Source organism: Leucopleurus acutus (assembly GCF_964270905.1).
Source record: "Leucopleurus acutus genome assembly, chromosome: 9".
NCBI classification, from domain to species: Eukaryota; Metazoa; Chordata; class Mammalia; order Artiodactyla; family Delphinidae; genus Leucopleurus; species Leucopleurus acutus.
The window spans coordinates 16,108,239-16,133,079 of NC_139144.1; the positions used below are offsets into that span (position 1 = coordinate 16,108,239).

Consider the following 24,841-nt stretch of genomic DNA (forward strand, 5'->3'; position numbering starts at 1 on the left):
GTTCAGCCTGTGATATGGCTGTACTGACCATACTCACAGTGCTAACTATGCTCAGTTCTGATGAACTTGACCACCATTTTATGACAGAGGGGAATTTTCACTGAGGATTCCAGTGTGGGTTGTAAGAACTTCTCTCCTTGTTGCAGTGCTGGGATCAACGTCCTCCCTACCACTCTGCATGGTACTGATCTGCTCCCCATCCACTCATCTCACACACACACACAAGTATTTGCCAGGCAGAGGGAAAGGACAGCTCCTTGACTTGGATCTGTCCTCTGGTGGAGAAAAAGTGTAGGAACAAGGGCTCCCGCCACAGGAGAAGGACTGTGTTTTAACAACCGAGAGATGGGGACAAAAACTATAGGATTGGGGTCTGTGGGATGGGTACAATATGGGGATAAAAAAAAATGGGGTAACAGCTACCATCTGCTGAACATACACCATGTGCCTGACTCTAGGCCACGTACTTTATATGCACTGTCTCACTAAATCATCACCACTGCCCATGAGGCAGGTAGGATTGTCCCTATTTTACAAATGAAGACACTGAGGCTCGGTGAAATGAAGCAATTTGCCCAAGGTCTGTCTGACTCCAAAGCCCATGCTTTTAAACAATACATCTAAAGTACGCTGCTAGATCTGGTAGCATCTGCAGTCTTAGCAGCAACAGTTAAAAAGGAAATCCAACAGTGATGGGGATGGTGGTGTAAAATCCTATCAACTTGCCGAAGTAGAAATTTAGACCGTGGCTAGGAATGGAAAATGAGCATTTCAAGCTTGTTTTCCATAATTTAGATACTACTTTAAAAAAATGAAATTGATTCTCCATAAAATGCTTGAAAATTAATTCTGTTCCTGGTCATTAGAAATCACCTCATAATAAATGATCTTGCAAAAAGGACTCTAAACAGTCAAAGTAAATACTATGGCCACCTTAATTATTTGGAACAAAGGAAAGTTATATTTAAGCTAAAACCGTGTTGTTTTCACATCAATAAGAATATTTACTAGACTGAAATCAAATTAAACATTTTTTACTCATTTAGTGATATTATAAATTATAAATGCCCCTGCCACACACCAAGAAGAGGAAATACACACAAAAAACAGTCACAAAACACACCCAAGTGCACATACACACACACACCTGCTACTTTACTACTTGTTTGCTACCCTTGTTAACTGAAACAGATGAAAAACCACATCAGACTCAGAGGGAGGAGAATTTTGCAAGAGATTGATTTATTTCAAGAACTAACTTTTCTCAAGCTGGGCATCCGGCAAAAAATTTGATAGTCTAAAGCATAGTCCTTAACCTTTTCACCTCTCATTCCTAATATTCAGACCTAACCAGTGGTTAACAGGACTTGTCCTAGGGGCCTCATATATCTCTGAAAGTCCATCATCTCCCTCTGGACCTTACTTTATCTGTAAATGTCCCTTATATCCATCTTCATGGCTGAAACCAACGCCCTTCAAGGTTACACTTGGGACATTTCTTTCTAAGCAGAAGTGGCCTTTTTTGTAAAACCGCCCCTGAGACACCCCAAGAATTCAGAAAGGGCTGCCCTTCCTCCAACAATCACACAGAGGTTGATGCTAATTTCAGGATACAGCCTTGCTTCCTTTCTGCTCTCAGTCATTTCTACAGAGATCAAACCTGTACGTTTATTCTGCGCCACTGTGCTGAGCAGGCCAGGATGCTGTTCTCTTTGAGTCAGTCAGTCAGAGCGACTGCAGCATAGTCTGTGCTAAGGTTATATAATGACAGAACTAACCCAAGCAACAGGAGGCTTGAAGGACGGAAAAATGGAAGGTACAAGCGCTAATTCCACAAAATGAAAATCATTCCCAGGCATCTCTCTCCAGGACTGTGAACCAGAAACGGTAGTTTCACCTTAAATAATCAACGTGTATATCAGTAGCTCTAAGGATGGGGAGGAAATCACCTAATAACGTGTTCATATTCACGGATTCTTCCAAGTCCTCACTGAAAAAAAAAAAAAAAGCCTTTCCATTACCAGGTTACAAGAGTGACATCTAGTGGACCCATAATGCAATGACCAAAGGGATTTCACACGCATACTTGAGAGCAGGGCTTCTCAAAATCTAATGTGAAAACACATCACTTGGGGATCTTGTTAAAATGCAGATTCTGGTTCAGTAGAATAAACAAGACTCTCATTTCCAGCAAGCTTCCAGGTAATGCCGATGCCACTGCTCCATGGCGCGGCAAAGACCTAGAGCATTTCACACCAGCTTTTACCCTCAGGAAAGAAGAGAGGAAAGGGACACTTGAGAATCATTTCCAGGTTAAAATTAGGTCAAATGAATTATTAACATGATTTTTCAAAGAAACAAAAAACACGTTCCTATTTCACTAGCCCCACTCAGTATACACACTTAGCATCTCCTGTCTAAGCAGAGTCCTTGCACCAGTACCCCTTTCCCTAAATGCCAGAAACAAAACTAGGATGGAAAAGAGCATACTTCACAGCCATATTTATACATGTGGACATGATGTGCTCAAGTCTCCAACATAGGTTCACTTCAGAACTTAACATCGTATAGTTTTTCTTCCACTGTATGATTTTATTTGCCTAATACTGAATTATATTATAACAGTAATTTGTACCATATCAGAACTCAGTTCTTTTTCCCCCAGGTAGCCTGCACCTGAACAGGGAGCCATCAGGGTATTGTATCAGCGCTAAGCACTCCTCCTCAGAATTTCAACAACACTTGCCCTGGACACCCCTAAGAATGGAACAGCATGTGTGACTACATCCAAGTCCAACTGTTTCCAGAATCCAGTCCCACGTGATTTACCTGAGCCAAAGAGCCTTGAGCTCCACGCAGAGTCACCAGGCCAGACTCTCAGCTGGGAGGTAATGTGTGTGCTCCCCCACAGAGGAGCTCTGCCAGGCATCACACCAGCTCCTGCCAAGGCCTCCAGCTCAGCTGGATTAGACCCTTTAATAAATGTTCTAGGTCACAGTTCTAGGAACCACCAACATCAAGGAAAACGAGTCTCTCTTTTCCCAAACACACCACAAACATGTACAAAACCTACCATCTAGTCCTGTAGAATCCTTCAGTACAAGTTGGTTAACCTAGGACAAATAATCATTTTTAACCAGTGGACCCTGTATTTCAAACAAACAAACAAAAAGTGGAGCTGTTCTGGTAGAAATGGGGTTGGAACACTTGGAGATCTGCCTTTTTGGCCTCTCCCCCAACCCCATACCCCTGAATGTCCACTTCTTCCCACCTCGACCTCCAAACTCAGAGATACCATTTGAAAACCAGAAACTAGGAGTCTCACAATAGCTAAGACCATCCCGAGCTCCTAGACTGCTCAAAGACAGTATTGTTCTCATTCATTACATAGATGGAGCGAGAGATAGCTGTTTCACTATGACTTGACTTAATTATGATTCTAATACAATTTTAGCATAGGCAATCAAAGGATTTCTTCAGAAGATGTACAACCTGATTTCCTGAATGAAATTAAGTCATAATGAAGGATCTCAGTAATGAGTAAACAACAGAATTGTTTATACCTCTTCAATTGCTCTTGGCAGTCCTAAAGAGGAAATTATGTAGAGGAAAATGTCACATAATTCTTCCTCAAAAGTGGGATGAAGATAGAAAACGAAACTAAACATGTCAGTTTAAGTAAGTAGCATCACATCATCTGCCTATATAGTATAGTTCCCCTGCCTGGGTTAGAATCCCAGCTACACACTTATATGTGACCTTGGGCAAGTTATTTAACCTCTCTGTGCCTCATCTGAAAGTGAGGATAATAGCTTTGCCTATTTCACAGGGTTGCTGTGAAGATGGAATTAATATATATAAAGTACTTAATAACTGACACATAGCAATCATTCAATAAATGTTATCGCTGTGATTATAATGGTTATTATTAATACAATGTTATTAAGTCAATAATATTAATATTCTTACCTAGCTGATTATTCAAAATGGCATTTTATTCTTTGGGGTAATTTTAGCCAAATTTGATAGGCATAAACAACATACAATCCTATCAATTATCCATATATAACGAGAAGAATATTGAGAATCCCAGAGAAGCTGATAAGATCCTAAAGGAATTTCAGATTTATTCCTTGAGATACATTGTCTTTCCTTGTGCCTCTTTCTATTTTACCTCTTAGTGAAATGCATTAAAAAGACCATATTTGTCAACTGAAGGCAATACTGATTTAAAAATCACAATGGTTTTTGCAGTCATACATGTTTATTCTTTGTGCAGTATGCTCTCCTTAAACATCATGTTGCCTAATTTATTTTAAATTTAGGGATTTTATTTGAAATCAAAGAAAGCTGAAGCTTTTCTAGGGAGAAGCAGAGAGGGTGGCAGCTATCATGCCAGTAGCTAGCATGTCTGCTCTAATTTTATGTGCCTGTTGGACTGCCCCATTACCTATATTCTTAGGACTGAGACAAAATCCTAGCCAATTGGTTTCAAAGTAACCAGGATCTTCAAGTAAATGATTTTGTTTTAACAAGAATTCCAAATTCATAAGGATTAAGACAAATATAAGCTCTAAAGCAAATAATCAAAAGCTACCTGGACAAAACCTTTAGAACAAAAGGGGTGGGGGAAATTCAGACAATTCATGCCTTAAATTTAAAAACAAAACAAATAAAAAAAAAAACCTTTGAATATTCTAGCTTGTCAGTGCTAAGTAATCCAAAAGTTTGCAGAAAGCTCTGAGACAGAATCTAATGTATTTGCTGTCACCTGCACTTTTGTTCCCAATAAAAAATCTTCAGGTATTTTTTTTACTGGTTAGAGATTATCAAAGCTCATTGCAATCTTAAGGTTATAAGAACAGATGTTCAGAATATTCTGTAGTTCTCTCACTTTTAAAAACTGAAAGAGAAATCTCCACAATTTTTGGCTCTCAAAAGGGTAGGTATGTATCTTTAATAGAAATAGGTTCCCATCTTGTGGACTCCTCAGAGAATACTTCTGAAAATCATTTTTGCCATGTTTCATTTAGTTAAGTATGAATTTATGCTAAATCTCAATTTACTAATAAACACATCAGTAAACTAGAAGCTTTATTCCCTTCGACAATTGAGTGGTGGTGCTATATATGATTCTCCTCAAACTCTATTTCTTTCAATAATGCTACATTTGAGCAATGGCTCAATACTACAATTTCTAAAAAATATCTGAGAACAGTTTTTTTTTTTTTTTTAAATAGAAAAGTAGCACAGTACATTGCCCTCCTTTTCGTTTTATTTTTTTTTTTAAAGAAAGAAATTAAAGTGGAAATTCCATTAAGAAAGAAAATCAGCTATGTCTCTTTATTTATTCTGCCCCTAAGCTGCCATGGATAGTTTTCATAGGGACTATTTCATAGTTTCCTAGAAACTGTTTCACAAAGTTATAATTATTACTTCAACTACAGAAATAATAACAGGAGCCACCTTCCACCACGTGCTTACTAGAGTCAGGTACTACACAAAACACTTAGCACGCACTATCTCATTTAACTCCATCAATGAACGTGGAAACAACTATCATCATCACCTTTTTGCATAGGAAGCAGCTAACACTAGGGATATTAAAAGACTTGTCCAAGATTTCGCAGCCATGAAGTGGCAAAGCCAAGTTATGAGCCCAGGCCTGGCTCAAACGCCAAAGCTCAAACCCTCTCAGCTGTGCTTGCTGTATGGGCTCTGAGTTCAGTGAAATCAAGGGCCTAGTTTTTCCTCATTTGGAAGCCTTCAGGAACTAAAACAGTGCCTACTCCATAGGGGGCTCAAGAACTGTTGCTTATTTATCAGGAGTCATTTGAAAGCATGAATGAAAACATGGTAGAGGGAAACCTACAGTTGCCGCATAGCTCAGAATTCAAATATAGTTCCATAGCCAGGTCACTTATTAGGTTTGGGACCCTCTAAAATCATAATAAATAGGTCGTTTGTCAAAGAGATGATGGAAACAGATCAGAAGAATTCTATCTGCCAAAGAAACTAAAAGACAGGTAGCTACAATGTGTCAAGCACCAAAAGAACCACTAGTTCGGATATAGTGAGAAAGGAAACAAATTTTGAAAACTTAAAACCATGGTTACAATCCAGGCCCTTTGGCTTTCTAGCTATAGCCATAGGAGAGTTGGTTCACCTCTCTAGACGTCCCTTTCATCCATATAAAATGAGAAAGAAAAATATACATATATGTAGATATATATCCCAGTGACATGATATGTGTTCAATGGAAGCCAGCATGTTTATTATTACTCTTATTATCAATGCATCAATTAAATATATGCAATGTAATCATATGCTTGTTTAAACTGTACTTGCAAACTTCAGCAAATGAATGCTTTACTGCTACTATGGTACAAAGAAAAAGTCACACAAGAAACAGACGTGTATCATTCACATTTTGGCTTTTTAAAACATCCTTAACATGGGTTAAAAGAAAAAGATTCCCAAGGTTACCTAATCTGCTATGATTTAACAGCATTTTGATGTTTTTCTAAGGAATGATAGCAAAGTGCTGTATCTCTTCAAACTTGGAATTTACTGCCTGTCTCAGTCTCTGCTTAGGCCAAATTAAATATACAGTATAAGGTCCCTACCAGAAATAACATAGCACAGTTTCCTGCTCTATTCCTTGGTTGAATGAGCCCAAACTGAAGAAAGGGAGACATGGTTTTATTCAATCATCTGAATAATTGTTTTCTTCACTCTCTTGAATTGGAAGCTCTTGGTGGGGGAGGGGAAAGTTTGAAAGAAATCACCATGTGAATTATCAGGCCATTTAAAGGAACAATTCTCTTTGAAGGCCCTACATTTGAAAGGCTCAAGAAAAAGCTTAAGAAGAGTATTCTTATTAATGAACTGACCAGAAAGTCAGCATCCCCTGATAGTCCCCGGCACTCAAACTCCTGAGGCTTCAGAGTGCTGTAAAGTCTCTTTACCTGTGAGGTACAAATGGCACTGCAGAATAGAGGTTGCAGTGTTTCCTTCCAGCAGACACCACCCAAAACTTTCAAGAGTTTTGTCCTATAAATAAGAGCACGAAGAAATGGGATGGTAAATGGAATAAGACATGCCCCAGAGTTGGGGGGTTAGGGTATGGGGGGGGCGATGTCCAAGGCTGGGTTTTTTTAAAGTGAAGGACGTGATCATATATTTAACCAATGACAGATAATACAGGTGATGGAAGAGATCGAGTGCAGGAGCAATGCCTTTAAATCGGCAAACTGTGGAAAGGGACAGTTCATTCGCTGTGATAGGAGGAAATGAAGTTTGAGAGTTATGATAGAAAAAAAAAATGCAGCAGTTCTCTTCTGGTTGCATCAATTTTTAGTGTCATATGAGACAAAGTCTTTGCCTAAGGATGAGGAGAGAGGAGGAAGACTTGAAGAGAGAGAAGATGTGAAATAATCATATGAGAGAGAGAGGATAAATATGTAGATAAATGTGGCAAGATTGCTGAGTAAGGCTGGGGAGAGACAGCCATGAACATAACATGGTGGTTATGTTTTTCCCCAGCCATATTCACTGCTTCAGTCAGGCACAGAATAGATGGACTATTAAATCCAATCAGCACTGGGATTTGCCAGTGGAATATAAACGACATGGTGCAGTCATCAATAATAAGAAAGTCTAGGTCTACAGTCTTATCATTGTGATGGGCAGCATCAACATCACCTGGAATCAGAATCGGCATCTTAACGGGGTTTCCAAATGATTCATGTGCATGTTTAAGAGAAATGAGTGTGCGGAAGCCAACTGAAATAGGAAAAGATTAAGAGCAATAGGAGGCTATGAGCAGCCAGGCTGTTGCTTTGGTCCTCGATGTGTATCATGTTAGTCATATATCTAAAGAGGGGTGGCCACACTGATAACTGCACATATACATAATAAACAAAATACATTCTTTTTGAAGACCAGCTGCTTTCTCTGCACTCTCCTCTCCTGTCCCTAAAACACTCCTGTCTTTACAAATATAATTGTTTGAAGGGTTGAGAAACATTGAACTAATACCAATGCATGAAAAATATTAACATGAGCATTATGTAATGATCAATCCCTTGGGCTAGGTACTTCTCAGGGGCAAAACCCACTGATAATGGGAACAAAAGGAGCAATGAAGTCAAAAATTCCTTTTAAAAATCTGAATTCTCAGAAAAGCCTCCACTAAGATGTTCAAGCAGCAAAATGCTTATCTCAATTCTGTATACTTTGTTTAATTTACTCATTTTCAAAAAGGTGGCAGCCAAAGAGCAGGGAGGATAGGGCGCAAGTGGATAATCAACCCAAGAAGTTAAGAACTGCATGTATACAGGGACTTCCCTAGCAGTCCAGTGGTTAAGACTCCGTGCTTCCACTGCAGGGGGCACAGGTTCGATCCCGGTTGGGGAACTAAGATCCCACATGCTGCACAGAGCGGCCAAAAAAAAAAAACTGCATGTATACAAAATAACACACAAAGCAAGGAGCACTACTTTTCAAAATTTTTCATTTCATGCATTTGAGGTCCTTGATCCCCAGAATCCTTCAGAGTTCAATAAAATTGAGAAGGGAGAGGGATGGACTGGGAATTTGCGGTTCGTAGATGCAAACTATTACATTTAGAATGGATAAACAAGGTCCTACTGTATAGCACGGGGAACTATATCCAACCTCCTGGGATAAACCATAATGGAAAAGAATATGAAAAAGAATGTCTATATGTGTAAAACTGAGTCACTTTGCTGTAGAGCAGAGACTGGCACAACATTGTAAATCAACTCTACTTCAATTAAAATATAAAAATAAAATGAAATTTTAAAAAATTGAAGAGAGTGAGGTGGCCACCGTAACTAATTCCTGAGACCATCAGTCTTCCATCATAGGATTTCAGCCCAAAACTCAGACAACTCAAATGACATGCAACGCTTTAATTATTGTAGAAAACTGAATTATAACTGCCCTGTAATTCACCCATAAAAATATTTCCCAAATCTATTTTAAAAAATTGAAAACAGACCAGGGTCTACAAACATATCTAGGCTCCATCTTGGTATACTAGCTTCATTCAAGCTAAATTTGCATTTGTTCCTTAATCACAGTGCTGAACCCGTTCTCCATCAAGAGGAAACAAATTAATTCTGGGCTTTTGAGGAAAGTCCCTAGTAGATCTTCTTTTATTTCTTACAGATTATAAAGCTGCAATCAACTAGATCAAATAAGCACAGTGTCCATTTTACGTAACTGGGGCAATTCAAGAAGGAAAAGTACATTTCTGTCTTCAATGAAAAGAAACACACACACATACACACACACACACACACACACACACACACACACACACACACACAGAAGTCTCCCATATCTTCTACCTATAATAAAAATAGCCGATGATTCTACATTTCTTTTCACCTCACAGTGAAATAATTGAGAGCACACCCAAGATGCCAGAGCTCTCAGTGTAAACACCCAGGAGGGATACTGAGGTCTACACAAAACATTTTTAAAGACATTCTGTTTTTTAAAATAAGCAAAAAATAGACTATAAACGTTATACTTGAACATAGCGAATACCTCCCTATGTGACATGATTTGGAACTTTATTGTAAAGCCTTCCGACTCACAGATACTTTCTCCATACACATCAAAAACTGAAGCCTGAACTTTCAACATTTGAGATGAATTCCCATGGTTTCCAACATTGTCCTCTATTGAAAAGGTTGAAGAGGAGTTTTTGTTTTTATTTTTGAAAAGTCATAGTTTCTTCACATATTCATTCACACTAGCCAAAGTCAAGAATTTCTGAGGACAAGTTTAGACACTTAATAAAGAACAGCAGTTCCTGAACCATCTGCTTTGCTCAAGAACTGAAGATCTGTCACACGCAAATTTTCATTTTTCTCCAACCCTGTGAGAATATTATTGTCAGCTGGGGTAGGTAACATTTGCTTTTTAATTGACATGGCGAACAAACCAGGCTTTATAAAATGGGTACAATCAGTGTGTCTTTTGGGTGAAAAAAATAAAACCAAACCATTATCTGAGTCTAAAAGTCACTCACTTTCAGCAAGTTCTTTTGATCCATTCAAGTGTCCTGTTACTAATCTTCTGATGAAGAAATGTGCAAAACACAGAATTTGAAGTGAATAACAGAACCTTGTTATAGGCAAACAAAGATATATGACAGAAAACCCTGAAAGTCTTTTTTTAAAAAGGAATCATCTCTCAAACTCATATCATACAGAACTGCAGATTCTAACAGACTGATCCTATATTGCTGTATTCTTACCTGGTAAGGAACAATACTTCCGTGAGCTGTGCCCCAGCGCCGCGCTTCCTCTTGGCCAATAAGATAATTCACAGCGACGTGAGTCAAACATGCCACCTACCAGAAGAAGAAAAAAAAAAGCTACTTTATCTATACTCATAAACAGAAGGTTATAATAGGAATATTCTCATTTGATTTCACTTCATGTCATTGTAGAAGAAAAAAGGAGAGAGAAAAAATTGTCTTGCTTGGTTAGAAAATATGCAGGCAACCACACTTTCATCATACAAAGAAGAGAAGAGCAGTATTACATTATTGCGCGAGACTAAGTACTGAGTAACGGTCAATTGAGAAATAAAAACACGGAAACATTCAGCTCCTGAAAAGATCACCTGAAGGCAGAGGTTAACCCAAGGGATGGAACCCTGGTCCAGCCTTTAGCATCGAAGCCATGGCAGAGTACATCAGCAACTAGTACTTTCCCTTCCCCTTTTACTTTCCATCAAGATGACACAAAAAGAGACTGCATCATCACTGAGCAGGTGAACTAGTCAGGAGCCACATTCCTCTAAACTTCTCATAACACGAAAAAATAGTAATAATAAACCTCTATTTTGTTTAAGTCAGTTTAATCAAGTTTTCTGTTCCTTGTTGCCCAAAGCATTCTTACTGGCACAGAGGATCGAGATTACTTAACTTTTTTTAATTCATTAGTGAATCATTCTCATTTAAACAAAAATGACTGTACTTCTTTCAACCTGGTCCTAGGATCATATCCTCATTATTATACTTGTCTCAGCTTTCAAGAACTACAAATCTATTAAAGGGGTCATCTAAAACTGTAGGGTCAACCTCTGACTCTTGGAGTATTTCATATATAGATCTTAAAAACCTATAATAATTCAATTCCATACGAGGATAATGACTTGATTCCGGGTCATCTGCCACAAAGGGCTTATGTTCCAATGACTATCCATGCCTCCAAGGGCCCAGAACTATGGAAAGGAGGTGACCAAATAACAACTTTCCATAGTTTCCAGATAAAAGCTTCGGGCCTCACAGCATCATCATGATCTAAAAGGCGCTGGTTTTTCTCATTCTATTAACATCAGATGCGATCAGGAATCTACCAAGCCAGCAAGTCAAACATCCCAAATGGAGACTGGCTCCTGGAGCGACTCAAGGGGTGACTTTTCAGGGCTTGGTGCTGCAACCTGTCCTTGCCTTCTACCTGGCATGGCAGATGTGCCTCCTACAAGGGCCGTCAATGGGGCTCAGCCTGGATGAATCTCCTTGCAGCAGCAGCCATTCTCCTTTACTTTTTTCTTGGGATTTACACTCACTTTTATGTTCATTTACTGCTTTGTTGAAATTGGAACTGCCTTATGGCAGCTGGTTTGGCTATACTGCCCAGGTGGCAAAACTAATAAACTTTGAGTCATCCACTTCTGGACCTCCATCTGGTCTTGGGCATTTGAACCATGGAGCATTCCAGGGCTGCCTGGGGCTGCCTGGGGCTAATCATCGTTTCACAGATCACTTCTGTGTCTTTCAAAATGGAAAATCAAATCAACATTTTGTAGTAAAAATGTACTGGATGGGAAGTCCAGATTCATAGTTCCTAATTTCTGTCAACCTCTAGTTGTACAACTGTAGGTATTTAATTTAACCACATTGACCTTCAGACACTTTCTCTATAAAATCTTGGGCATTTGACCTAAACCAATTGTTTTCAGACTTCTTTTAAAAAAAAGCATAACTCCTGCATCAAACCAAATAATGCACGAACAATACATAAGAAGATAATACCTCACATGGTCTGGCTGAAGTAGAGGCAAGCCTACAATGCCACCCTAGGAAATGTGAACACAGAACACAATTTGCAGATTAGTGAATGGTCTTAAATTTGCTTCCAAGGTCTATACTTCTGACTCTGTTCTTCTTCTTAACAATATAGCAGATAAAAAGCTACCAGGGATGCAATAGTAGTTGTTTTCCCATGAAGGCTCTTCCTGAAACTGAGGAAATTTTCTCAAGTCTGAGGTTTTACTCCAAGAAAGGTGTTTCTTTGATCTAGCCATGTTGGCGAGGGGGGAATTGTCCCTTTCAAAAAGCCTAGTGAAAGTCACTCTCTAAGGAGCTCTGGTGCTACTGGAGGCCAATAATTCACATTAATAAAGGTAATTCTTTGCAAGCAAAAAGTCACAAGGGGCTTGGTATTTCCACTTTTCTAATTTCAAAGTCAAGTGATAGTCAATAGGCCAAAACAGCAACGGCTGCAGGAAGTAGTGGGCCGACTGGATGGTTACAGGTTAATGTGTAGCTCCTAGATTGACCTGAAATGGTTTCCAGGGGTGGGCATGGGCTGGATGCTAGGCTAAAAGTCAGCCTAGCTGCCTCATTTCTTGTCCATTACCTCATTCTTTCTTCTCAATTTTGACTTTGGTGTTTCTGACCCTGCCTTGAAAAGCTGTCTTTGACAACCGTTGAATAAAAACAGCCCCATTTAGAGTGAGTCTGAATGAAGGGTCAGAATTCATCTCACAGACTGTTTTCCAAATGGAAGATCATACCCATTTTCTCCACACAACGGTAGCTCATGAAAACAAAAAGCATTTCAGAACTAGCAGGCTCCCACTGGGCAGGAAGGTTAAATAAGATTTTACGCCAGTTGCCATCCATGAAAAAACAAAGTGTGATTTGTCAGTGATGACTCAGAGGCAAAGTTGGGGGGGAATTCTATTTTAAAAAAGAGAGCAACAGGGCTAAACTTAGCAACCCAATGTTTAAAAGGAGCATTACAGATCTGAAAGTAATCTATTTACAAAGACATACTTTTAAGGCAGGAGAAGGGGAAGAAAGTCAACAGCTATGACATGATTATGTATTAAAAATCAGAGGCTTCCTGGCAATTAATGACAAATCTTCCACAAATCAAAAGAATGCAGGATGTGACTTTTAGGTTAATAACTACATACTGGATACCTATTCTAAATATTGCATTAGATCGTTACTTTCATCCCCTAAACTTAAGCTCATTATTTCATCACGTGGATGCCATATAATTTACTCAGAATGTTGCCTTTATACGGTTTCATCTAAATAAAAAAGCCAACTTTGGTTTAATAGTAATCATTCTGACAGCAAAATTATTATTTTAGATAGCATAGTGGGTCCTGATATTCTTTGTGTCTAACCAGGAAACCAATGGGATTGTCAAAGTGGATCTCAAAGGGCACAGCCCTAAAAGGTTTGAGAAAGAATATGCCCAATTATTTCCCAAAGCGTCCTCATGGTGTCCATCACCTCGTTTTACCTCTACCTAATGAAGATCAAGCTACAATAATATAATCTTTCATCTCCAAAAGGACAACCAAGTATCACAGTTAAAATGGGGAAAACAAGATCAGAAGTATGGTCCGTTGCATCAAAATGGGTAATTTTTTCCCTCCTGCTTCTTTGCATATATTCTGGCCTCCAACTAAGCTAGACGAAACACCAATCGTGATCGCTTCTGCACCTGCCCAAATCCGCATCCTCTCTTCAAAGTCCATTTCCACATTGCTGTCTCATTAAGTCCCCACATCACCCAAGCAAAAAAATATTTTCCCTGCCTCTGAACAAATACAACACCTTAATTTGCCTGACTCCTGACTTTTGCACTTTCACAGTTGGCTACATACTACAATAGAATTATAAGATTATTTCCCTTCCCCTGCCCCCGCCTTTCCCCTAAACTAGAAAGACCTAAATCAGTAGTTCCTAAACCTAGTGGTACATCACAATCACCTGGGGAATTCCTGGACCCCACCCAGACCTACTGACTCAGACTGGAGCCTGGGAAGAAATAAATGAACCAATGTACCATTAATTGTACACAGATTTGAGAACCAAAGCCGTAGGAAACTCCAGTCAAACTCCTTAACGTTACAGATAGATAAATAAAGGAACAGAGAAGGTAAATAATTTATCTGAGTCACGTTGTTGGCTAGTGGCAGGACTTCACTCCAACTATAGCGCCTTCCTCCATGCTACAATATTATTCAATCACTCCTTTTAAATTGGGAACTATTTCAGGGTAAGAATTATGTATTATAAACCCTTTGTATGTACTCATAGCAGCTAAAATAGAACTTCACACTAATATTGTTTAAAGCGTGAATGAAAACAGTAATTACTATTTATTTATTCAACAAATACTGAACGTTGCTTTGAGTGAGGCATTATGCTAGGTACTGGCTATACATAAGTAAATGAAAAAGAGGTAGTCCTGCCCACTTTGGACTTAAGAATAGTGGAGAAGACAACTAAACAAACAGTCATAGGAACTGCCATGGGGAGAGGAGATGGAGGAGAACTTTGAAGACAAAGAGAATAACATGTGTGAAAGCCCTAAGGCAGGAAAGAGACTGGCATACAGGAAGAAAAAAAAAAAAAACTGAAAGTAGACCAGCGTAACTGAAGCATGGCAAGAAAGAGACAGGAAATGAAATTGGAGAGGTTTACAGAGGCCAGACCATGCCAGTCCTTGCAGATCATGGTAAGGAATTGTACTTGCACATCTTTCAGATGATCATTTTAAAATCACAAATCATATCATGTCATCCTTCTACTTAAAAATCATCGGGCTTCCCACTTAAAATGATGCAACAGAAGAATACAGTGAGAAAATGTTCACAAATTTTTTAAAAACTTTTTTAGAACAGTTTTAGATTTATAGAAAAAATACCAAGATACTACAGAGAGTTTCCATATACAACACACCCAGTTTCCCTATCATTAACATCTTACATCAACGTCATACATATTTTACAATTAAAAAACTAATATTGATGAATTATTATTAAAGTGCATATGTTCAGATGTCTTTCCTTTTAACTTAATGTCCTTTTTCTGTTCCAATATCCTCATCCACATTACGTTTATGCCTCCTTAGGCTCCTCCTGGCAGTAACAATTTATCATACATTCCTTGTTTTTGATGATCTTGACAGTTTTGAAGACTACTGATCAGGTATTTTGTAGAATATTCCTCACTGGGATTTTTTTTTAATGTTTTTCAAATAATGAGACTGGGGTTATGGGTTTCGAGAAGGAGGACAATAAAAGTAAAGTGCCATTTTCCACACAGCATACAAAGGTACATACTATCAACATGATTTATCACTGTTGGTATTGACCTTGATCACCTGGCGAGGTAATGTTAGTAAGATTTCTCCACTGTCAAATCACTCTTTTTTCCTCCCCCTGTCCACGCTGTACTCTTTGGAAGGAAGTCACCACGCACAGTCCACACTTAAGGCGTGGGGAGTTGTGCTTCTCCTTCCTGAGGGCAGTGTCTACATAAACCATCTGGAATTCTTCCGCACAGGAGATTTGTCCCTTCTTTCCTATTTATTTATTCATTCAATCATTTATTTATATAATACATTATATAATACATTATATAATACAATACTACTGTATTTTATTGTTCAAATCATTCCAGTTTTGGCCATTGGGAGCTCTTCAGTTGGCTCCTGTGCCCCTCTGACATACTCCCCATCATTATGTGTTTTTTTGTTTTCAGCACTTCCTTCCTTTGTGGCACTACAAGATGCTCCAGGCTCATCTTTATATTTTCTGTTGCAGTCTTACAGGAAAGCATAAAGAGAAGAGGAGTCATGCAGTTAAAAAAAGGAACTAATATTTATTTCAGTGTAGACGAGAATCACATTCATTCACTCAATTATTCAAAAATCTTCATATTGCACCTCCTACATGCCAGGAACTCTTCTAAGGCACAGGGATACGGCAGTGAACAGGACAGATATTGTCACACTCGCATGAAGCTCACATTCTAGTGTAAGATACATTCAGACATAAACAAGAAAATATCAGGAAATGATAATTAATGTGAAGAAAATGAAATGATCACAGAGAGGGCTCTTCTCGACTAGCAGGTTAGTAAAGGCCTCTTCGACAATATTACATCTTATCTGAGACCTGGAGAAAGCATGTGAAAATCGAGGGAAAACCTTTCTAGGCAACAAGATCAACCAATTAAAAGACTGCATTGTGGTAAAAAGCTTACCATATTTAGAAACAGAAAGAAGCTCACTGTAGCTGGAACATAGTAAGTAAAAGAGGCAGTAGTATAAAGTGAGGTCAGGGAGGTATGCAAGGGCCAGATCATATGGGTCCTTACAGGCCTGGTAAGGACCTGGGATATTATTCTAAGTGTCATGGGAAGCCATTGATTTATATAATTAGATAAACTGGTCCTTATATGGAGTATAAAGAGGCAATGAATGAAACCAAATTATCTCACATGACATAGGTATTACAACTTCCATTTTACAGATGGGAAAACTAAGCCTAGGGAGATTAAGTATCTTGTCTAGATCTCACAGTTGGTGAAGAGCAAAACTATGACTCACACTCAGATACTCTACCCTCTAAGCCATCCTTGCACCACTGCCTCCTGTCTATTTAACCTCTCTGCTCCCAGCCCCTCTCACCCTAGGAGTGCTCAGCTTTACGTCTGTGTCCTATATATATTCTTGACTTCACATTTTATATTCCCTGCAGGGCCCCCCAGATCACTGGAGTAGTCTAGAAGCCCTCCACAATCCCTCAGCTGTCCTCTGCATTTGTTTAGAAAGCATGTCATTAACTGAATCGATTAATTCTCCTCACGTTCTTCTGCTCAGCCTCACTCATTTACTAACTGTAAAACATTTTCTGGGAGAAATATGTTAAAAGAGAAATTAAGAGGCTAGCATTCATGGAGAATACACCTTTCAAGATGGAAAATTCTTCAAAAAGAGCCTTCATCAGAGTGTTTAAGATCCTGACATCTCTCTTTTTCATCTTGATTCCATTACTCTGTAGGTCAAACTTCCTATGCAATTTAATCTGCTTTGCTTTGTCCTTCACACCTTAAGGTAGACTAATTTCTTCAGAACCACTAAGGACCAATGAGGAAAAACATTCAGGAGTAGAGAAGGTATTTTGTCTATCTCATGTTGAAAGAAGAATAAGAATTCTAACTATTTATACTACATCTATCATTTTACTTACTAATGATCAAAACTAATACTTACTAAGCACTTATTGTGTACTGTTCTAAGCATTTTATGTGAAATATCTCATTTAATCCTCATAGCAACTATATGAGAGACATGTTCTGATGAACCCATTTTACAAATGAGAAAACTGAGGCATGGAGCAGGTTACTAATCTGCCCAAGGTTATGTACCTAGTAAATGGACAAGCCAGGACCTGAACTCAGCTACTCTGGATTCTGTCATTCTATACTAAATTACGTACAGAATCAGACTCCTTAGGATTTCTGAGTGGCCCTGATCCTGAAAAAGTTTTATAGGACCGGTTTTACTTGGTTTTAAAAAAAAAGTGATTAAGCATCCTTTTCAATTAAGCAAACATCTACAGATAAGTTTGATCTTAATTATTACACAATACTTAAAGTAGTACTCATTCAAAGTTTTCTGCTTTGCTACAACTATGCCTTGGCTTCTATTCCAATGTAATTAGAAATAAACTTCAACCTACAAACATTTTACCTGTAAACACCAATAAGCCAGTAGAGCTGTTATGTAAATTTTAAATCTCTACTTTTATTTACTTAGCAATAAAAAACATATTACCATATCCTTCTCTTCATGGCAATTTTTTAACTTAATGGAAGAAACACACACATTTCACATTCCTCTGAATTATCACTAACGATAGTCAAAGCATATTGATGTTTACTTTATATAGTGAACTCAAAAGAAAAACATATTTGCATTACACTCAGAATAATTTTGCCAATCCATCTGAATGAAAATCAGACATATGAGGAAACTGGATATCAAATGCCAGAAGGTAAGACCAGACAGCAAAGAGAGACAGAATTTCAAAAGCATGTTTAGGATAATACATCAAACATATTTTTTACCATGAACCACTGACCCAGTCAATCATTTGACTGAAAAAGTGTGATGGTAAGTGAAAATGTAGAAAAGTAACATTTAGTGACATGATTTACTTATTTATCCCTATGATGGCACGTCTTCAGTTTCAAACATCTTCTTCAAATATGATTCCACATTTTAAAAAACTTAGTTCTTTAAATATCTTTTTAGAAAAAAATAATACACTGTTCTGCAACACTAGTTTTTAAAAGAAGTTCAAAGAATGAAGTTACTTTTGTTTACTGCTTCCTTCAGGCATTTAACAGATATTTAATAAGTATTTATCACACGCAAAGCACCCTGTCAGGTACAGTGGGAGATCCCCAAATCAATAAAACAGAGTTCCATCTCTCAGTAAGGTTAAAATCTATCATTCAAAATAGAAATATTTAGGTCCACAAGAGACTTTTCTTTAAAAAATCAAGTAGAGATTTAAAAAAGTGACATTTGAACAGTCCCTTCAATAAAGGGAATTTAGCCTTACAAACACAAGGAAAAGGACCTTCCATGTGAAAGAAATACTGTGTCGAATGTCACAGCAGAGAGGACAAGTACTGGGTTTTTTTTCAGTGAATACATGAATGAATCAACGAATGGAAATAAAAACTGAAAAAAGGCATTAGATTTGATGACCAGGAGATCATAAATGCTCATTAAGATGCAATATCAATAAAGCAGTGGAAACAAAAGCCAGATTCAAGGGGGCTAAGAAAACGAAAAGAATGTGGGAGGCGAAAGAATATTTTAGAGGCTTGTGTAAAGGTCTGGGAAGGAGAGAGACTAGACAGTAGCTCAAACAGGTGTGCGGGAAGACAGAGGTTTTATTTTTGAAGATGGAGGGAAAAATCCTGAAATTCATTTAATTATGCAAGAAAAAAAGAATAACTGAAAGTGTGGAGCCTTAAGCAACGTGTAAGAGGACAAGAAAGAAAATACATGTGAATGGGTTATGGTTTAAAATACCATCTCCCAGTGAGGTCTTCCCTAGCTCACTCAGATGGGGTCATTTCCTCTTCTCTCTGTCCATTAGTATTAATAGAATGGAAGCTTCTGGAGGGAAAGAACTTGTCCAATGTGTTTGATGCTCTCTCCCCCGCAGCAGAAACATAATCTGAGACACACTATAGGCATGCAGTCATTATTAGTTAAACTGGTAAATAAAGGAAGGAATGATACAGTTTTCCTCTAATTTTGGAGTAGAATCTTCATGAAGAAGGAGAAACCTTTCAAGTGAAAAGGAGGAAAGTTGGATGCAATCCCCACAGAAAAGCAGAACAGTAGGAGGCATCTTCGTAGAATGAGAAGGACACACTGATGTTTGCCTCTTCCTCTAAATCCTGCCTCTGCGCACTGGAGTCACACAGAGCAAGTCCATTCATCCTTTTACCATACACCAAAAGGATAAACACAGAGGCTGAGTTGCCTGAGGCCTCACATTCAGAGTGAGGAAAGCAACAAAGATGGCTTACTAACAACAACGGAATCCTCAGGGGTTAAGACCTCATTGAGCTAAAAAGTGAGTATATGATTATGCAAAAGATTCATGGATGGGTAGAGAAACAAAATAACTCTTCCCTTAAGTCACAATTGGCCTAGGAATGGGGGTGGGGTGAGTCTTTAACAGGGGGACCAAGAGGTTCTTCGAGGAAGCACTAGGCAATTCAGTTCAGAGGTCAAAACGTTGAATAAAGGTTGACTCCCAAATTTCACAATTTGTATGGAAGCACAAAAGACCCCAGCCACCCAAAGCAATCTTGAGAAGGAAAACGGAGCTGGAGGAATCAGGCTCCCTGACTTCAGACTATACTACAAAGCTACAGTAATCAAGACAGTATGGTACTGGCACAAAAACAGAAAGATCAATAGAACAGGATAGAAAGCCCAGAGATAAACCCACGCACATATGGTCACCTTATCTTTGATAAAGGAGGCAAGGATATACAGTGAAGAAAAGACAGCCTCTTCAATAAGTGGTGCTGGGAAAACTGGACAGGTACATGTAAAAGAATGAAATTAGAACACTCCCTAACACCATACACAAAGATAAACCTGAAATGGATTAGAGACCTAAATGTAAGGCCAGACACTATAAAACTCTTAGAGGAAAACACAGGCAGAACACTCTTTGACATAAATCACAGCAAGATCCTTTTTGACCCACCTCCTAGAGAAAGTGAAATAAAAACAAAAACAAACAAATGGGACCTAATGAAATTTAAAAGCTTTTGCACAGCAAAGGAGACCATAAACAAGATGAAAGGACAACTCTCAGAATGGGAGAAAATATTTGCAAACGAAGCAACTGACAAAGGATTAAACTCCAAAATAGACAGGCAGCTCATGCAGCTCAATATCAAAAAAACAAACAACCCAATCCAAAAAAGGGCAGAAGACCTAGAAAGAAAGAAGACCAAGAAAGATATACAGATTGTCAACAAACACATGAAAGAAGACCAAGAAAGATATACAGATTGTCAACAAACACATGAAAGGATACTCAACATCACTAATCATTAGAGAAATGCAAATCAAAACTACAGTGAGGTATCACCTAACACCAGTCAGAATGGCCATCATCAAAAAATCTACAAACAATAAATGCTGGAGAGGGTATGGAGAAAAGGGAACCCTCTTGCACTGTTGGTGGGAATGTAAATTGGTACAGCCACTACGGAGAACAGTATGGAGGTTCCTTAAAAAACTAAAAATAGAACTACCATACAACCCAGCAATGCCACTACTGGGCATATACCCTGAGAAAACCATAATTCAAAAAGAGTCATGTACCACAATGTTCACTGCAGCTCTATTTACAACAGCCAGGACGTGGAAGCAACCTAAGTGTCCATCGACAGAGGAATGGATAAAGAAGATGTGGCACATATCTACAATGGAATATTACTCAGCCATAAAAAGAAAGGAAACTGAGTTATTTGTAGTGAGGTGGATGGACCTAGAGACTGTCATACAGAGTGAAGTAAGTCAGAAAGAGAAAAACAAATACCATATGCTAACACATATATATGGAATCTAAAAAAAAAAAAAAATGGTTCTGAAGAACCTAGGGGCAGGACAGGAATAAAGACGCAGATGTAGAGAATGGACCCAAGGACATGAGGAGGGGGTAGGGTAAGCTGGGAGAAAGTGAGAGAGTGTCATGGACATATATACACTACCAAATGTAAAATAGACAGCTAGTGGGAAACAGCCACATAGCACAGGGAGATCAGCCCAGTGCCTTGTGACCACCTAGAGGGGTGGGATAGGGAGGCTGGGAGGGAGATGCAAGAGGCAGGGGATATGGGGATATATGTATACGTATAGCTGATTCACTTTGTTATACAGCAGCAACTAACACAACATTGCAAAGCAATTATACTCCAATGAGTATAATTTTTTTTTTTTAAAAAAAAAAAGGTTGACTCCCGTGACCCTGTAGATTTCCTTCATTGTTCCCTGGAGCCCAGGATGCTTCTTCTACAGAAAGTTGTGCTCATTTTGGGAAGAGCTCCCTACATTTTGTGTAGTTATGTTAGTTCAGGTTACCTTCTCCAATTCTCTATTTTGTCACATTTTTCCTCTAGTTCTGATAACCTCTGCCTTTATGTCCTGGTGACCTTCTGTCACTGGAACCTGGAGGGTATTATGCTCAGTGAAACAAGTCAGACAAAGAAAGACAAATACTGTATGTTATTACTTATATGTGTAATCTAAGAAATAAAACAAACTAGTGAAGATAACGAAAAAGAAACATACTCACAGATTATAATAGAGAACAAACTAGTGGTTAACAGTGGGGAAAGAGAAAGGGGGAGGGACAAGATAAGAGTAAGGGATTAAGAGGTACAAACGTCTATGCATAAAATAAATAAGCTACAGGATATATTGTACAGCACAGGGAATACAGCCAATATTTTATGATAACTATAAACGGAGTATAATCTACAAAAATTCTGAATCACTGTGCTATACACCTGAAACTAATATAACATTGTAAATAAATATATATATAAATATATATATATAAATAAATATATATAAATAAATATATATATATAAAAATATATAAATAAATATACCTCAATTTTAAAAAAAGCCTTCCCCATCTCAATATTAATAGAAAAACCTTTTGCATTTTCTTCTAAATATAGATTTTCTCATATCCAGGAGATGGAAAGGACTACATACCCTTGGGATTATACTTACTTTTATATCCTGATTTTTACATTTAATGAGAATTTCCTCATATTTGTATATATTCCTTAGAGCTTAATTTTAAATGCCAAAAGAAAAAAATGGAAATTAGCCATTAAAGGCAATATCAGCAGAGGAACCGGAGTGGACATCGTAATGCAAAGGGTTAGGAGAAGCAGGAAGCAGAAACCTCAAATACAAATAATATGTTAAGTTTGGCAGTGAAAGGGGGAAAGAGATAGAACAATAGCTGGAATGCATAGCCAAATCACCAAAAAGGGTGTAAATGAAGATCGTTCATGATGTTACCTTTTCCAGGGTATACAGACTTTAAAAGAAAATTAATGAAGGCCCAAAAGCCTTGGAGCTAAAGGAATGAATCTCTCTTAGTGGAATTTCAAGCATCTTCCCAAGTTCATGGGAGAAAGATTTTATAATCAAGGGAGGCATTTTCCTAGAAACTTTAAGTCACAGAACTATATAAAACAACCCTGAATATAACAACAGTTTATAAACCAAGCCTCGGCATGAGAACAAAATTAACTAACTTACACACTCTGCCTACATCTGATCATTCCGAGTGACTGAAATCTAAGAATGTCAAAGTGAACCTGATGATGATTTTTGTCTGGCCATGTCACACTGCACTGCTCTCCTGAGCTTCTGTGGAATGGTTCCCAGAATAACAGGGAAGACTCACTAGAATGCAATACATAATTAAGTTCTTTACTGGTGACTCTTCTTAAAGTGACCTCATGGGAGTTCTGGGGAAAGATGCAAAGCCAGGTGCGGATTAGGACAAGAAATCATGTCGGTGATCAAATGATTAAGCAGGTAAAATATGTATTATGTCACTGCACTTCAAGCAAAAATTCATGCAATGAATACAGATACACAGTGCCAAGGACTGCCCTGTTAATTTACAGAAACCAACTCAGTGATGAAAAACAACAATTCTAAGAACAGCAAAAGAAAGAAAACACATTCTATACTTTATATACTATTTCTGTTTTATTTGGAAGTTTAAAAAATCTTGTATTTACATTCCATTTTCTCATCCAGGAAATATTTATTGTGTGATTACTTTGTTCAGTCAGTGTGTGAGGTGCTGGGTATACAGTGGTGAAAAGGGATGGATTCTCTGCCCTCATGGAACAGAGTCTAGTGAGAAGACACATAGCAAACACACTAAAGCCCAGCGACATGAGGAGTTTAGGGGCAGAAATGTGATTGGAACCAGGCCTAGGGGACTTAGCTCAAAGTGGAGTTTGCAGGACAAGCACATTCTTTTCACACTTTCTCGCCCCTTCCTCCTACCAACACATACAAAATGGTTTGGCAAATATAACAGTCATCTTTACTAATTTGGGAGTCACTTCACAGGAACAGAAACAATGAGAATATTTCACTATATTTACACAAACACTTGGCCAATCTCTCCTCTGTTCTAATACATCTCAGCAAAGATGAAAATCAACTCAACTGATTTCAGAACCTCACTAATTTATATCACAGTCAGAACTCATCAACAACAGCCCACATGGCACAGGCTGGATGGCTTTTAAGATCTAAGCTGCAAATTGTAGATGAGTTTGGGCTTTTCAACATCACCTCTAAGAGACCTCAAAGGTACACCGACATAATCAGCCTTTGATGATACACTGTATCATATATCCGTAGTCTCACATGTCTCTAATTCAGCACATTTGCATATGATCTGCATTCTAACATATCCACAAATATGTTTTTATATGCTAGAAGACTGTAATATGATAGAGCCCTTTAGGAGTCATTCTGCTTTGTTGTGTCAATTCTCATGGCCATCAGACAATGATCATTCTCCCAGCCACATCCTCCACCTACGCCTTAACCACAACTGGAGGGCTAGACACTTCTGAAGAGGGCATAGTCTCTGAGTCTTTTTGACATCCTCGGCAGTCTGGTGGAAAGAAATTTGGATCCTGAGTCAACAGGCCTGAGTCTCAGTCTCAGCTTATTAGCCCCTTACTGCAAAGTCCTGAGTCAAGTTTGCAAAACATCACTAACCTCTTCATAGCTGTTTGTGACTTCAGAACAATATCGTAAAAGTGCTTTGAAAACACTCAGAAGTGTGAAGAATGAAAAATTATCATTTAAAAAACATATTATCCAAGCAAATACAAGCCAAACAGCAAACACAGGGTTTTATGACACAACAATTTAGTAATTTCAATTAATTAGATTGGTGTTTTCCATCTTTCACTGATACAAATAATCCATCTAGGAAAAACAACTCCCACAGACTGCAAACCAGGTTAGTCAGCTTTAGAAATTCCAAGTATATTTATTGTTTTTATTAATCAAAGAAGAATTTCTGAACTGCAAATTTTTTACCTTTTACAAATATTAAACACACATTAAAAAACAATTGGTGGGCT

At 38.1% G+C, this 24,841-nt stretch overlaps 1 protein-coding gene across 1 annotated transcript in view; it reads right to left on the reverse strand.

Moving 5' to 3' along the window:
• The window catches only part of SUGCT (succinyl-CoA:glutarate-CoA transferase), a 683,256-nt gene that overhangs the window by 539,031 nt on the left and 119,384 nt on the right, over positions 1-24,841 (reverse strand). Inside the window, exon 9 of the mRNA XM_082846503.1 lies at positions 10,295-10,390. Coding sequence (XP_082702629.1) covers positions 10,295-10,390 — 96 coding nt within the window. The remainder of the gene's footprint in view (positions 1-10,294; positions 10,391-24,841) is intronic.